Below are 13,054 nucleotides of genomic sequence, written 5' to 3'. Positions count from 1 at the left end.
TGTGCTCTTTGTGGATTTACGTTTGATTGCATCAGCTTTCTGTTCGCAGAGCTGTTGACTCCTGCGGAGTGCCCCTCTTCTCATTCATTTGTGGAAACGGGCTTGATGAAAATCTTTGCCAACCGACCGACAACCGCAACCTGCAACTATCCAGGTCTAATTTTGAATGCATTGGATCTGTAGAGGAGGGGAAAAAGGGTTTGAAGTCTTCCCTCCCCCGGGTGTTAACCTTCTCCCTCCTTCGCTCCGTTTGTTGTCCTCCCACACGGCCCACCTGAGCGCGGGAAAACTCTCATCGCACCTGCTGATGGCTCACGATTGCCAATTAACGTAGATGTCAAGATGTCAATCTCACTTGACTTCCACAGAGCTACAGCCTTCCCAAACCCTCACTGCAAGAGCGGAGTGAAATGGAGAGGAAAAAGCAAAAGAGAAAGACAAGAAGGATCAAAGGCAATTATTCTAAATGCCTTTTCCCGGTGTCAAAGGCTCCCCTGCATAATTCAATCGCTCTGTACAGTGCGGGAGGGAGAGGTGGTCAAAGCAGACTCTATGATTGTATTACTTAACAGATAATGAAGTTGTCCTGGATGGAACTACTTCACAGCTGTCTGTCAGATCGGCCCTGTGAGCTTATCACGTCTTTAAAAGGTTTACCGAACGGCCCTATTGGATGAACAGTTTTGAGAAAGACGGCACTTCTAACATAATATAGTTCATGTATTACAATGCAGGCAAGACACATCCCTAAGGACCCTGTGAGTGAATTTAGCACACCTTTGACAGGAAGAATGTCGCCTTTTAATAAAACTGGAACACATCAAAGCAATAACTTTAAAGCATCGACTTTACCTAAAGTTAGTGCATCTGAAAAACATCTCACAAACCCTGTACTGCTGCTGCAATACAAGGTCAACCAGCAGACGCTAGCGTTGCATATAGGTATGCATCAAAAGTATTGTTTTTCTAATATCTCGGGCATATTAATATTGTTTTGAAGTCATAACATGATATTCTTAAAGTAACTGTGCAAAAATGATGCTTTATTAATCAAAACTCAGTTTGTTGGTGCGTATTTTGTGTCTCACTGAAGTGCACCAGGTTTATTAATGCCATGAGAACAGGTAGTCTAGTGTAATTCTGGTGAGTGTGTCATGCTTGTCAGTCAGTGTGTTTACGTTCACATTACAAGTTTGATCAGTTAGACTAAATAACGCTATATGTTTTTTTAAATGTCATGTCTAAATGAAGAAATAGCTTTTAAATACATCATATCGTCAAACTGCACTGTAAATAAATCAAAGACGGACAGCACTTTCAATATGAAAAGCCTCGTGAATAAAAGCAATGTGAAGTGATTAATTACTCTACACAGTTACAATGTAACATAATTAGCTACTAATTAGTTACCGATTAGAAATGCAACAATGTAACACATTACCCAGCCATTCCAAATAAGATTTCTATTATACCTGGGTCTCGCATATTGTCCCTCAGTAAAGTAGAACTTGCGGCAGTTTTTTCTACTGGGGAAGATTTTGATGTGGATTAGATGAGAATTTGCATTTGAGTGGAATGTAGAAATGATATTTTCAGCTCTCCAGTAATTATTATAATTCTTATTTTACCATTGAACACCCTTCATTGAGCAGAGCGTTATTAGGAGTTATTAGGATGTCACAACACCATTTCGCAAAAGTAACAAAAAAATTATTTTTCCAACCATTAACTTTTAAGCACAGTCTGGCTTGGATAAACGCATAATTTTGTCTTTTCCTTATTAAATGTTCAATTAACCTTTGAGCCTGGGGAGGTGATAACGAGCTTGGAGTGCTGAGCAGCAGGACTGTAAGGCATTTTAATCAACTCACGCACATCGTTAACCTGATGGCTCCATCTGTGATCTTCATGGTAATGCTAGCATCTTAAATGGAGGCAAAGGACACACACACACACACACGATCACAGGTATGCACTGAGGACATTTATAATAACTGTAGAAATCCGCTCTATACAACTCGAAATCTGACATCTTTGATAATGGGTGCTCAGCACAGGAATCCAGCAGTCATAATAATATTATATTATTTTATATTATTATATTCTTTTTAGTGATGTCAAATGATTAATTGCATCCAAAATAATATGTGTGTGTAATGTGTATATTATTATGTACATATAAAGACACATACTTACAGTATATTTCTTGAAAAAAAAAAAAATACATGTATATACATTTATATAGTTATATTTATATATTATATATACAATATAAAATAACATATTTTTCATGCATGTGTTCTATCTATATATACATAATAAATATATAAATCACACACACATATATTATGTAAAGTTATGTAACTTTTATTTTGCATGCAATGAATCGTTTGACAGTGCAAAGTATAAGATACTTGATTTTTTGTGGGTTCTTTGGGTTTGCCATCAATGGAAAAGAGATGCTATTTTTAGAACTAGATTGTGTAATTACGGTTCCTACAAGCAGGGGCTTAAGGGGTCAAACCTTGACCCCTCTGAATGCAAACACAGACACATACACATACACACAAACGGATGGGTAAACAGCTGAATCATGTTTGGTCTGCAGCGATAAAATCTTCCTTGTGCTGTATCAACAGACCCGCAAAGTCAAGGCTGTCACCAGCAGGACTAATACGTGACTCTAAAATATAGTCTAGTCAGCAATGAGCTGATGGAGAGAAGCTCGGACTTGATGCATTGCACACAGTTGCGAAGCAATGGTCCTTGGGGAAAAGCCTGATATAGTTCATCATTAAAGTGAGTGAAAGGTTTCTAGGCTGGCTTGGATGCTGGCTATTAAAGGAAATTAAAGGCATATTTTATTCAAAAATATGTCATTAAGTACCTGTTCCAAACTTGTATGACAAGTTCATACCTGTTCCAAACTTGTAAGATATTTGTAAAAATGTTCAAGCTGCTCTTTTTCAATCTAATGAAAGTAGACGGATATTATAGTTCTGGTTCTCACAAAAGGCACAAAGTATATATAAAAGTCAAACAGTTATGCCGACCATGGCTGCATTTATTGGACCAATCAAAAGACAGCATAAAACTGTATATTGTGAAATATTTTTGTGGAAACCATGACAGACTTCCATTGAAAAGTATGGAATTAGGTTTATAATAATAATAATATAATAATATAATAATATATATATATATATATATATATATATATATATATATATATATATATATATATATATATACACATATATATATATATATATATATATATATATATATATATATATATATATATATAAATAAAACAATTTTATTATTATTTTTTTTTTTGCTTTAGCAGTAAAGACATTCATAATGTAAAAAATATATAAATTTCAAGTGGACTAAACTGTCTGTTCATCAGAGAATCCTGAAAAATTTCTCATTTTCATTTTGGGTGTACCCTTTAAGAGCGCTGTAAAAAAGAAATAGAAAAAAATAGTAAAGCATCTACAATACCATAATGAAAGAAGTTAATGCTGTAAGTGTCCTGGATTTTAATCAGGCGCGTGAAGAGTTACACTGACCTATACGCACTTCCCATGTTTTGAAATGAACTTCGCCGAACACCGGCTCGTATGCATGTCTAATGCTCCAGTTTTGTATTCACAGCCCATTGCTTATTTTCCCCCCATTACTTTGCATGTCAGAAGCAGTTTAGTACTGGTGCAGGTTTGCGAGGGGCTAAATTTACCCAGGCTGCTCGCCGAATGAGGAAGAGCAGGGATTTCACCTTGATAGGTATTTCGTTTCATCAGACAGGTTTGGCTGTAGCTTGACAGAGATGGATAATTATGGCATGCCTTAAGGGCGCTACATAGGACTCAATTTCAGACTATATATGAAAGACATTCCAAGGCAGCATACTACATAATGCATTGATATTTCAGATACTGTAGATCTAACACCATCAGGAGACACCATGCAGCATTTGATGTTGTTTACTACTCTTTCCATGTGGACAGCGTAGAACAGAGCGAAGGATTTTTATTCATCAGGGATTTACTTATCAACAAGCTATTTTTTCCATCTGCAGTTCCATCAAGTTTTAATATTCTCAGGTTGCTTGTTATTTGTTAGAGTCACTGACGAGTGACTTGCCATATTTTTTCCCTTATGGCAAAATAGCACTTAAAAGACAGCTACGGACTGTGTGCTGCAAACAAATTATTCAATTTTCACGCCTCAGTTGTATTAAAACTGCAATTAACACCGGTATTCTTCCTATTCACCACATAATTAAAATATGCAAAAACACAGCAGCATTGTCTGTATGGGCCCATTACACTTGCTTCCACACACAGAAGCAAAAAACACAAACCAGTCAAATTAATTTAGCAGCAAATATTAGATTAAACTGCTTGCTGCACATACTGTGACAGCATGCTACAAATGTGAACCACTACCTCGGGGTTGCTGCAAAACAAAAAAGAACTGTTTACTGTACATTCACTTTTTATATAAGTTATTTGTGCTAAGCGAACTATTAGCATGAAGCAGCGCTGCTTAATTGTTCACATTTGGACCAACAGAAATTGAAATGTCATTTTTTTCATTTTACAAGAAATAATATTTGCGTGTCACTTTCCATTTTCTTCTCTCGATTCTTTTGCTGTCACACCACAGGACACAGTCCAATTTTTATTTGTCAACTACACATATGTATTATTTTATATATATTATATATATATATGGATGCTATAACTCAATACTATTTTAGCAAAACCTCAACAATGTTAGCGAGTTGCTATTGCCTAATATTTAACTCAGCAGAACTTGCAACAATATTATATATTTAAAAGCCATAAAAACATATGACCATGGTTAACAATCTAAAGATTATGCAGTAATACTAGTCATATGATTCACCAGCAATCAGGCCATTCTTTTAATTTACCATTTTCCTTTTCAAAGGTGATCATTTTCAAGTCATTTATCACCAAACAGAACTGCAATTCAGTTAATGTTATGATGTCCAACTCAGTTAGGCCTTTCAAAGACGCAAGTTGCAATTCTATTGGATGCTACTGATGGCACCGAAATGATACAATTATTATGGTTTTTGAAAACACAGAGAGTCATATATGAAAATAATTCTACAGTCTCCTCTACTAGTGTTAGACTATGCGGTTATGAACTGTCAGTTTGGTGCAACTGATATTTTGCGTCCACGTAGCCTTTATGAAGATCATAAGAAATAAAGGAGGATTATTTGAACAGCACTTTAGAGATTAAGGGAAACCTCATGCTGGCCTTTAGATATAATGACACTGCTGTCGTCAGTCCAGATTGACTTCATTTTGCTAATCATTCCTGTGGTTAATGAGGCCATGACATTTGATTGGAGGTTGACCTTTGTGCTGAAATATAATTCGACATGCATGGATGTATGTAAGTTTCCATTCAGGGGAGTCGTAAAATTGTCCTCGCTTGTATATTACTCACCATGAATCTAATTTTATGGGAGTCTTTATTGTTAATATCTTTTGCAGCTAATGTAATCTATGACATGCTAATGTGCAAAACTTGTGAAGATGAATAACTTCACAGTACTGCAGATCTGTAGTGTAGAATTAGGGGATTAAAATGTCTTTTTCTGCGTGTCGGTTTTAGGGGTCATGCAGTCCATCTTTTATTATGTCTGGTGTCGAACCACGATTTTGTGTAAACTTAATTGTGCGTGAAACTTTTGCCCACTTTGTACACTGTAACAGATCTCGGTGCACCGCATACACAGATAGTGTCAAGCCAATTTGTAGAAAGTGTCAAGACACTTCCCCTTTTGCACAGATTTATGGAGCACAATAGTTGATCTACCCAGAGGACTTCACACTGAATGGATGACTAGCCTAATGCTGTGCAATACCAAACACAGAGGACAGATTGCAGCCTAATGGCAAACATGAGAGCTAATGCCAATCATCATCCTTCTAGTACAGAGAATAGTACAATCTCCCCAGGATTCACAAATACTACTGATGGATACTGAGGTTGCCATATGTAGGCTACTCTGTCATGCAGTACCAAGGCCTGGATTATGCAATGGAGCCAAAGATGATAAATGTAACAGCAAAAGTGCATTAAAACCATCTTGCTGCCTCCGTGCCCAGTCAGTTACTGACTAAACAAGCGTATGAAAACTGGTTTCAGGCTTCTGGGGCTCCAGAACATCAAGAAAGATTTAGAGATGATTACGATGCCTATTTCTCAGTAGGAACCGAGTGTTGAAAAAATATGCACTATACAAAATATTTAAAACGGCAAAGGATGCAGAAAGGAAGCTATTCTGTCTTCAAAACTGGCCAACTGAAATCAACTGGCCGTTTAGAATTTAAATGTGATTTAGTGATGGATCATGTGACAGTGAAGACTGGACTTTTTTTTTTTTGACTTGCAGAGATTGTTTATGACAAAAATATCAATGTGCGCTAACACAATAAATACTGTATAATTTCGATTTAATGAAGACTTTAAATAAACTCAGCCTTGATTTGTAATTTGAGACATTTCAAAAACTTTTTAAAAATCATACTATATTTATGTACAGCGCTATTTTTCTGCCAGCTTACGAAACTTCTAGCCACAAAAATCCAAAGTGACTCCAGTGATCTCCAATTTCACAAAACTTTTCACAAAACTTTCAATAACACTAGCGCATTGTGTTATTTTCAACATTTTTGCCTATTTTCTATAATTATACAGCAGCTGAGGTTTTTTGTAGCAAAAATTTATGACTAAGCCAATATTTTAACCAAAAAAAAAAAACCTAGCTAGATGCACGCTCTTGGCCCTTCGACAATTCAACCACCTTCTATGCTGTAAATTGCCGAGCAGTTGTGTGCCAATTACAGCTTCGTGAGTATTTTCCACCCTCAGTTTTTCAAAGAACCCACACAGTGTGTTTGATGCGCTTCATTGTGGTTAAAGACCCAAAGACCTCTGTGCCATGTTCATAAATGACCTTAAACCGGCCCCTAAAAATATCTCTTTGTGTTTCACCGCCTCTGAATTTTAAATACGTGATCAAACATAAGCTGATTAAGTATCTTACATGGATTAGAAAACAAAAGCTAAATGAAGAAACCGTCGCCATTCAGATTTATGCCCTACCTGGTGTGTCCCCAAAAGGTTTCGGTGGTTTGGCAGTCACTCTGGAGTTGCTTGGCTGTGTGGTGCTTTGCCTCTTAGGATGTGCGGTTGTAATCACCGCATACGTCCTTTGGGGGCTGCGTGTGGTAGTGCTAGTTACGGGAACTGTGGTGGTGGAAGGGGCTAAAGAGGTGACGGTGGCGTTCGGGGTCATTTTTGCCTCCTCCTCCAGCCCCTCGTCGGCCCCCGTAGGGCCCCAGTCAATAAATCCTGCCACTGTGGTGGTCCTCCCCTCTAGGGAGTCATAGCCGTCCCCTTTCAGCTGCCTCCTTGAGCGAGATAAATGCAGATTTAAATCAGATTTACTCCCCTCTGGCGATGCAACCGACTTTCCTTTGTCGGAGGGGCACTCCGCGCAAAGTTGCCGTGTTTGGAGCGACCTGCGGTTTTTCCGCCCCCACAGTTTGGCACCCCCCAGCGCCCCGTGATTGCCCAGCGATGTCAAGGGAGGCGGAACGCCACGATGAAAGACACCCAGAGTCCTCAAGTGCTGGCCGGCGAGTGTGTCCCGAGTGGGCAAAGGGTGCGGCTGCCGGCCGGGCACTGATCTGGGCAGTAGTTTGAGGGTGAGCCCTTGGCCTGCTGGTGCACACAGAGACAGATCCATTGTGAGATGGACAAGGATGAAGAGGATCCACATTCTACATCCCAGCATTCCCCCAGGTCTCCAAGCAACCATGGAACTGAAGAGCAGAGAAAGAGAGAGAGAGACACATTAGAGAATCTTAATCGGTGGGTCTTTTAGACATCACAGAGGGAATATGCAGGTTTGACAAAATTTACACAACTTCTTTACATTAAAGTCTGTCTTATTAGATCTTTCAAGGACTGACTACAGTGTATTGGGCTTTACTGCACTCTTTGTAATGTCCTTATTTCCAACACCATTTTCCAGTCTAGCGATTTTCGCTCTAGGCTTCGTTCTGCTCTGTGACTCACTAAGTTTTCATAAATTGAACTCCAATATTAATTAGATGTGTGATTCCCCTTTAACAGCTAGATGCTAAAAGCACACTTCAATGTTGTTTTCAAAGACATTTACTTTCAGTCTTAGCCTGCACTCTTCAATTACTTTGCTTTGTAAACAAACGTTCCTCTGACTGAATTGGTCTCATGGCGCTAACAACGTAAAGATTCTAGGTTTACACACACTAATAAAACGTATTGCTTGAATGAACTGCATATTGCTTTGGATAGAAGTCTGCCAGCGATACAATGTTGGGCTACAGATAAAATATACGTTTGCGCTATAAAAACTAATTTATTTTATATTGTGAATAATTTCTGAAATTAAGTAAAAAATATAATTGAAATTCCTTCAAATGTAATATTTAAAACTATTCAGATTGTGTTGCTTCATTGTACTTTCTTCTTTGTCTTTCGAAATCCAGTTTTCAACATTTGAAGTGGATCAAAAAAGTTAATAAAAGCTGTCCTAAGACAAGTACGCATTTTGGTTTTAGACCAACATTGATGAAAGGTTTTGATCCACTTCAAATGTTGACTAGCATAGCACAATCAAATTTGGTGCTTTAAATGATAATAATAATAAAAACAATATCACATTTCAAGATTTTCATTATTATGACAGCCCTAAAAAGCATTTTGTAAAATAATTTATCCAAATTTTTTCATAGACACCCTAGCACCCCCTTGTGGTCCCCTGGGGGTCCTTGAAACCACTTTGAAGACCTCTAATGAAATAAAAAAACTTCTCAAACCACAAAAATGTCCAACTTCCACTGTAATGGCTTCTTGAAGGCTGCTGGGTTTTTTTTTTTTTCAATTTCAGGACCTCAAACACATTGAAATGAGCTGTCATACTCCTATCTATAAGCCAAGAATCTGTATTGATCCAGACAGAAAGAGTTCATCAAGGCATAACTGTAATCTTTTCTGGCCTTCGATAATATTGGTTACGGTCAAAGGCTAATTTAGAGAGATTAAATAGCCCACACATGGCCACACATACTATCAGTGGCCTTTATGTTGCAGTGAGATGACGATTTTCTAGAATTGTCTGACCCACTGATGAACCATCATGTCTGAAGTCCAACACAAAGTAAAATACGAGTCATGCTTGAACATTATATACTATAAAGCCGCGAATTGAAAAGAATATAAATTCCCGTTTCATCTAAAGAGCACTTTCCATTTACCTATGCTTAAGAGCTTGTTCAGGATGCCGCTTCGTCTGTTCATGAATAAGATGTATTAATACAAGCACAGTACGAGAGGGCCCTCGCTCTCAGTTTCCCCCTCTTCTAGCTTCTCTTTACATTTCTCTCTCACTTTCCATTGAAAAAAAAAAAAAAAAAACATACTTGTGGGATCTGGTCTGACTGAACTGGGTCAGGACCTTGGGTTGGCCACTCATCTGAGAGATTTTACCTCACTAATAAGGTCCTTCAATCCCATTGGGCTGGGCCCCGGGGGGCCTGACTCACACTCCCTGTGCTAATGTGTTCCATTAGAATGTAATTCCTGTCAGGAACATCATTGTATTTACTTAAGGAGATGTATCGGAACCGATGTTGTGCTATTAATGATCACCCGTCTGCTGGCTTTTGATGAAATTAGGTGGCTACATTGTGAATTCAAGGAGGCTGCTGTGATATTAATGAGGGCTAAATTAAGGGTCGCACAAGACAGGGTGTGAATGAGATCGAGGACGGCTTTGCATGAACAACCCTTCCCTGCTCTTTACTTATAACGCATCAGCTACGATTCGGGTCACTTCAGCATGGCGTAACGCATTTAGATTCTGCATTGTAATTCAACGCGTTGCCCACAAAGCAAAGGTCTTGTTTATATTCATATTTTTTATAGTAACCAATTTGGATTCATAGACTACAGGCACTTTCAGGGTTCGAAATTAGCTCTTTTGACACTTAAGATGACACAGGCAAACCTCTTCCAATTACTTGCCATTCATATGAATGTTTCTAAATTTGAGGTGTCAACTTGCGACTGATTTAATTGCATTATGCATATAAACATATCCTGTCTTACCAAGTCATGTTAAAGTTCTTGAAGATACTGGCCTGCTGGTGAATAACAGTATTATGTTTTATTTATTCATTGAATTTGCATTCTGCACATGTTTGAAGAGACACTGAAAATGAGTAAATAAATGTAAAACAAATAAAAATAAATAAATAAATGAATGCAATAAATTAACACTGCAAGGGACAAAGACAGGAATAAAGTGGATGAATAAAGAATACTTTCCTTTTGAATATTCATTAGGCTAATGCTCGCTATGTTTGCAAGCTTGCATAAGATTTGTGCTTAGTTGCTTAGATTTAACAGCAGCACAAATATAGACTCAGTGGGAATATATAATTTCTTTTCCCATCCATATTCATGATAATGGGAGGAAATATATTTTTATTTAATATATGAAAGCGCTAAAAGAACGCGTTTCCTGACACAAGCAAGTTAAGAGAAGCAGCCCGGGAGTTCCTAAAAAGTTAAATGGAAAATATGCTATCAGAAAAAGCCTGAAAGAAAATGATAAGACCATCTCCTTTTTCCATCTCTCTCATATCCGCTCTGTTAAAAGTAAAGGGAATAACATTATAAACACTGACTGAACTGATCATGAGTTTCACTAAAGTCCCTTAAGGGCCGTCTTCAGCTACTTCTAGTCACGTGCTGCAAAATAGTCTCCAAGCTTACATTTCAAAAACATGTAATAGATTGCCAATAAAATCTGCCAAAATGGTTTGAGAAATATGATGGTTTAGGCCCATTCAGGCTAAAAATACGCACACGCACAAAATCAGCGAGTCTTCGGGGTGGATAAGGTACGAAGGGGATTTCAAACTGCGGGTCACGACCCACTTGTGGGTCACAGAGCGGGACGAGGTGGGTCGCACTAAATCACTTAGCTGCAGCTAAATTTTGTTAAAACTTGCCTAGGTGGGTCGTGGAATGGAAAAGTTTGGGAACCCCTGCTCTGTAGCACCACTGCCATACAAAGAACATATTAACCTCTGTATACTTTTATAAAGGTTATCTAACTCCCTAAGTCTCTTAGTTTAGCGGAGAAAAGAATACAAATTTCATTAAAATACTGTGTGTTTCCTAAAGATAACACGGTTCTTAACCTTTTTACCCCTAAGGCCCTGCTATAAGGAAATATCCCGAGGCCCCACAAAGGACTTTTACCTCAGAAAAGTGATACAAAACAGCTTTTGCCATTGTATTAAATGAGCTTCTACTTATGGTTCTACACAGCACCACTATTAATAATAGGTGCTATGTAGCATTTAAAGTGGTTGCCCTATAATTACAAGCCAATGACCCACCTTTAGTGATATTTAGCACAACTGTATTAGCACAAATCACAGAATCACACAGAATTTGAAATTATTGAAGCACTTTTTTCTCCAGAGCACTGAAAGTAAAGGTTATAGACACTTCTTATTTGATGATGCAATGAATTATGAGTAAATAACACCATAAAAAGGGTTTATTGACCATTACACAGAGACAAGAGCACACTCTTTTGACCACTTGAACTTTCCCTTTGCTTTTTTTTCCCTTTCTCTCTTCTACTCTATGCTAATATGTATTCAATATGTAGCTCAGTCTGTCCCCCCATTTACTGCCCCCCTCAGGACTAAATGTCATTACTAACATATCACGCTGTACAACAAATAATACCGACAAAGCTACATAAATATTACATAATTCCACAGGGTAGGCAGATCCGACACTAGACATTAACATTTAAAGGAACAGCTCACTAAAAAAATATACTCACCATCAGGCCATCCAAGATGTAGATGAGTTTGTTTCTACATCAAAACAGATTTTGACCAAATATATCGCAAATTTTCATCTTTATGATCACATGCTCCAGCATGATTTGCAATGATCCAAAGAGCATCTTAAGCTCTAAAACATCTGTCTGATCAATGTTAAATTTGATTAGAAACCAAGAAATAGTGCATACCCTTATATATTTCTGTACCTTTAATACCATATTATAGATTTTTTTAAAGTCTAAATTAAATTTGGAGTGTCATATTTTCAATAAGACTGTAGTTTACGAAGGAATAGCAAATAATAATGGTCTAAATACTCAGGCAAGCCCAGTATATATCAGAGGGATTATGGTAAGCACTGTCCCAGGTTACTATTAATGAGATGGGAGGTTTTGATAGATGAGCATATGGCTGGTGGAAAATTCAGGAACATCCAGTACTAGTTGCTCAGCTGTCTTCACATCCGATGAGTGAATTTCTTCACACAAGACAATCAAGTGCCGTGATCTTATTCGTTCCATTACGAATCATCACACATACTCTCTAGACACATGACGAAACTTGAGAAACCCGACCAGAATGGTTTCTGACGGCAAGCCAAATGCTCACTGACATATGACTCATGGGCCGATTTTTCAGCTGAATTACACTTCAGAGAAGTGTTGCAAATAAATATGGATTCCATGCCTGCATTTTGGATAAGCGCGCAGCTTATATCTGAGTCAGTCTGATCCTCATACAGCCGGCTGAATCCTTGGATCAGTTACTTGGTTTATCCTGAGCAGAGTGAAAATAATAAATAAATGTAATTGAACAGGTAGAATTATCTGTATTTGCAAATTTTCCACGCTAATCTATTTTATAATATAACTGGCCTGTTGTAATTGTGAAATCAAAATGGCTAACATACAATGCCATAAGATATTGCATATGTACATAAAACATCCACCTATTGTTTTATGTTACATGATTATAATTATGAAAAAATAATTAATATGGTAATCATTTTAGAATTCTGATTATAATACTGATATCCTGTCATAAATAATATTCATAAATGAGCTGGAAGGATTTCACATTAC

The 13,054-nt window shown here is 37.5% G+C and overlaps 1 protein-coding gene across 1 annotated transcript in view; it reads right to left on the bottom strand.

Annotated features, from left to right (window-relative positions):
• Positions 1-13,054, bottom strand: part of LOC122351050 (adherens junction-associated protein 1-like) — a 46,142-nt gene that overhangs the window by 16,495 nt on the left and 16,593 nt on the right. Inside the window, exon 2 of the mRNA XM_043247894.1 lies at positions 7,159-7,880. Within this exon, the coding sequence (XP_043103829.1) occupies positions 7,159-7,880 (722 nt within the window). The remainder of the gene's footprint in view (positions 1-7,158; positions 7,881-13,054) is intronic.

Source organism: Puntigrus tetrazona, chromosome 8 (assembly GCF_018831695.1).
Source record: "Puntigrus tetrazona isolate hp1 chromosome 8, ASM1883169v1, whole genome shotgun sequence".
Taxonomy (NCBI): Eukaryota; Metazoa; Chordata; class Actinopteri; order Cypriniformes; family Cyprinidae; genus Puntigrus; species Puntigrus tetrazona.
This window is presented reverse-complemented; position numbering and strand designations above follow the sequence as displayed.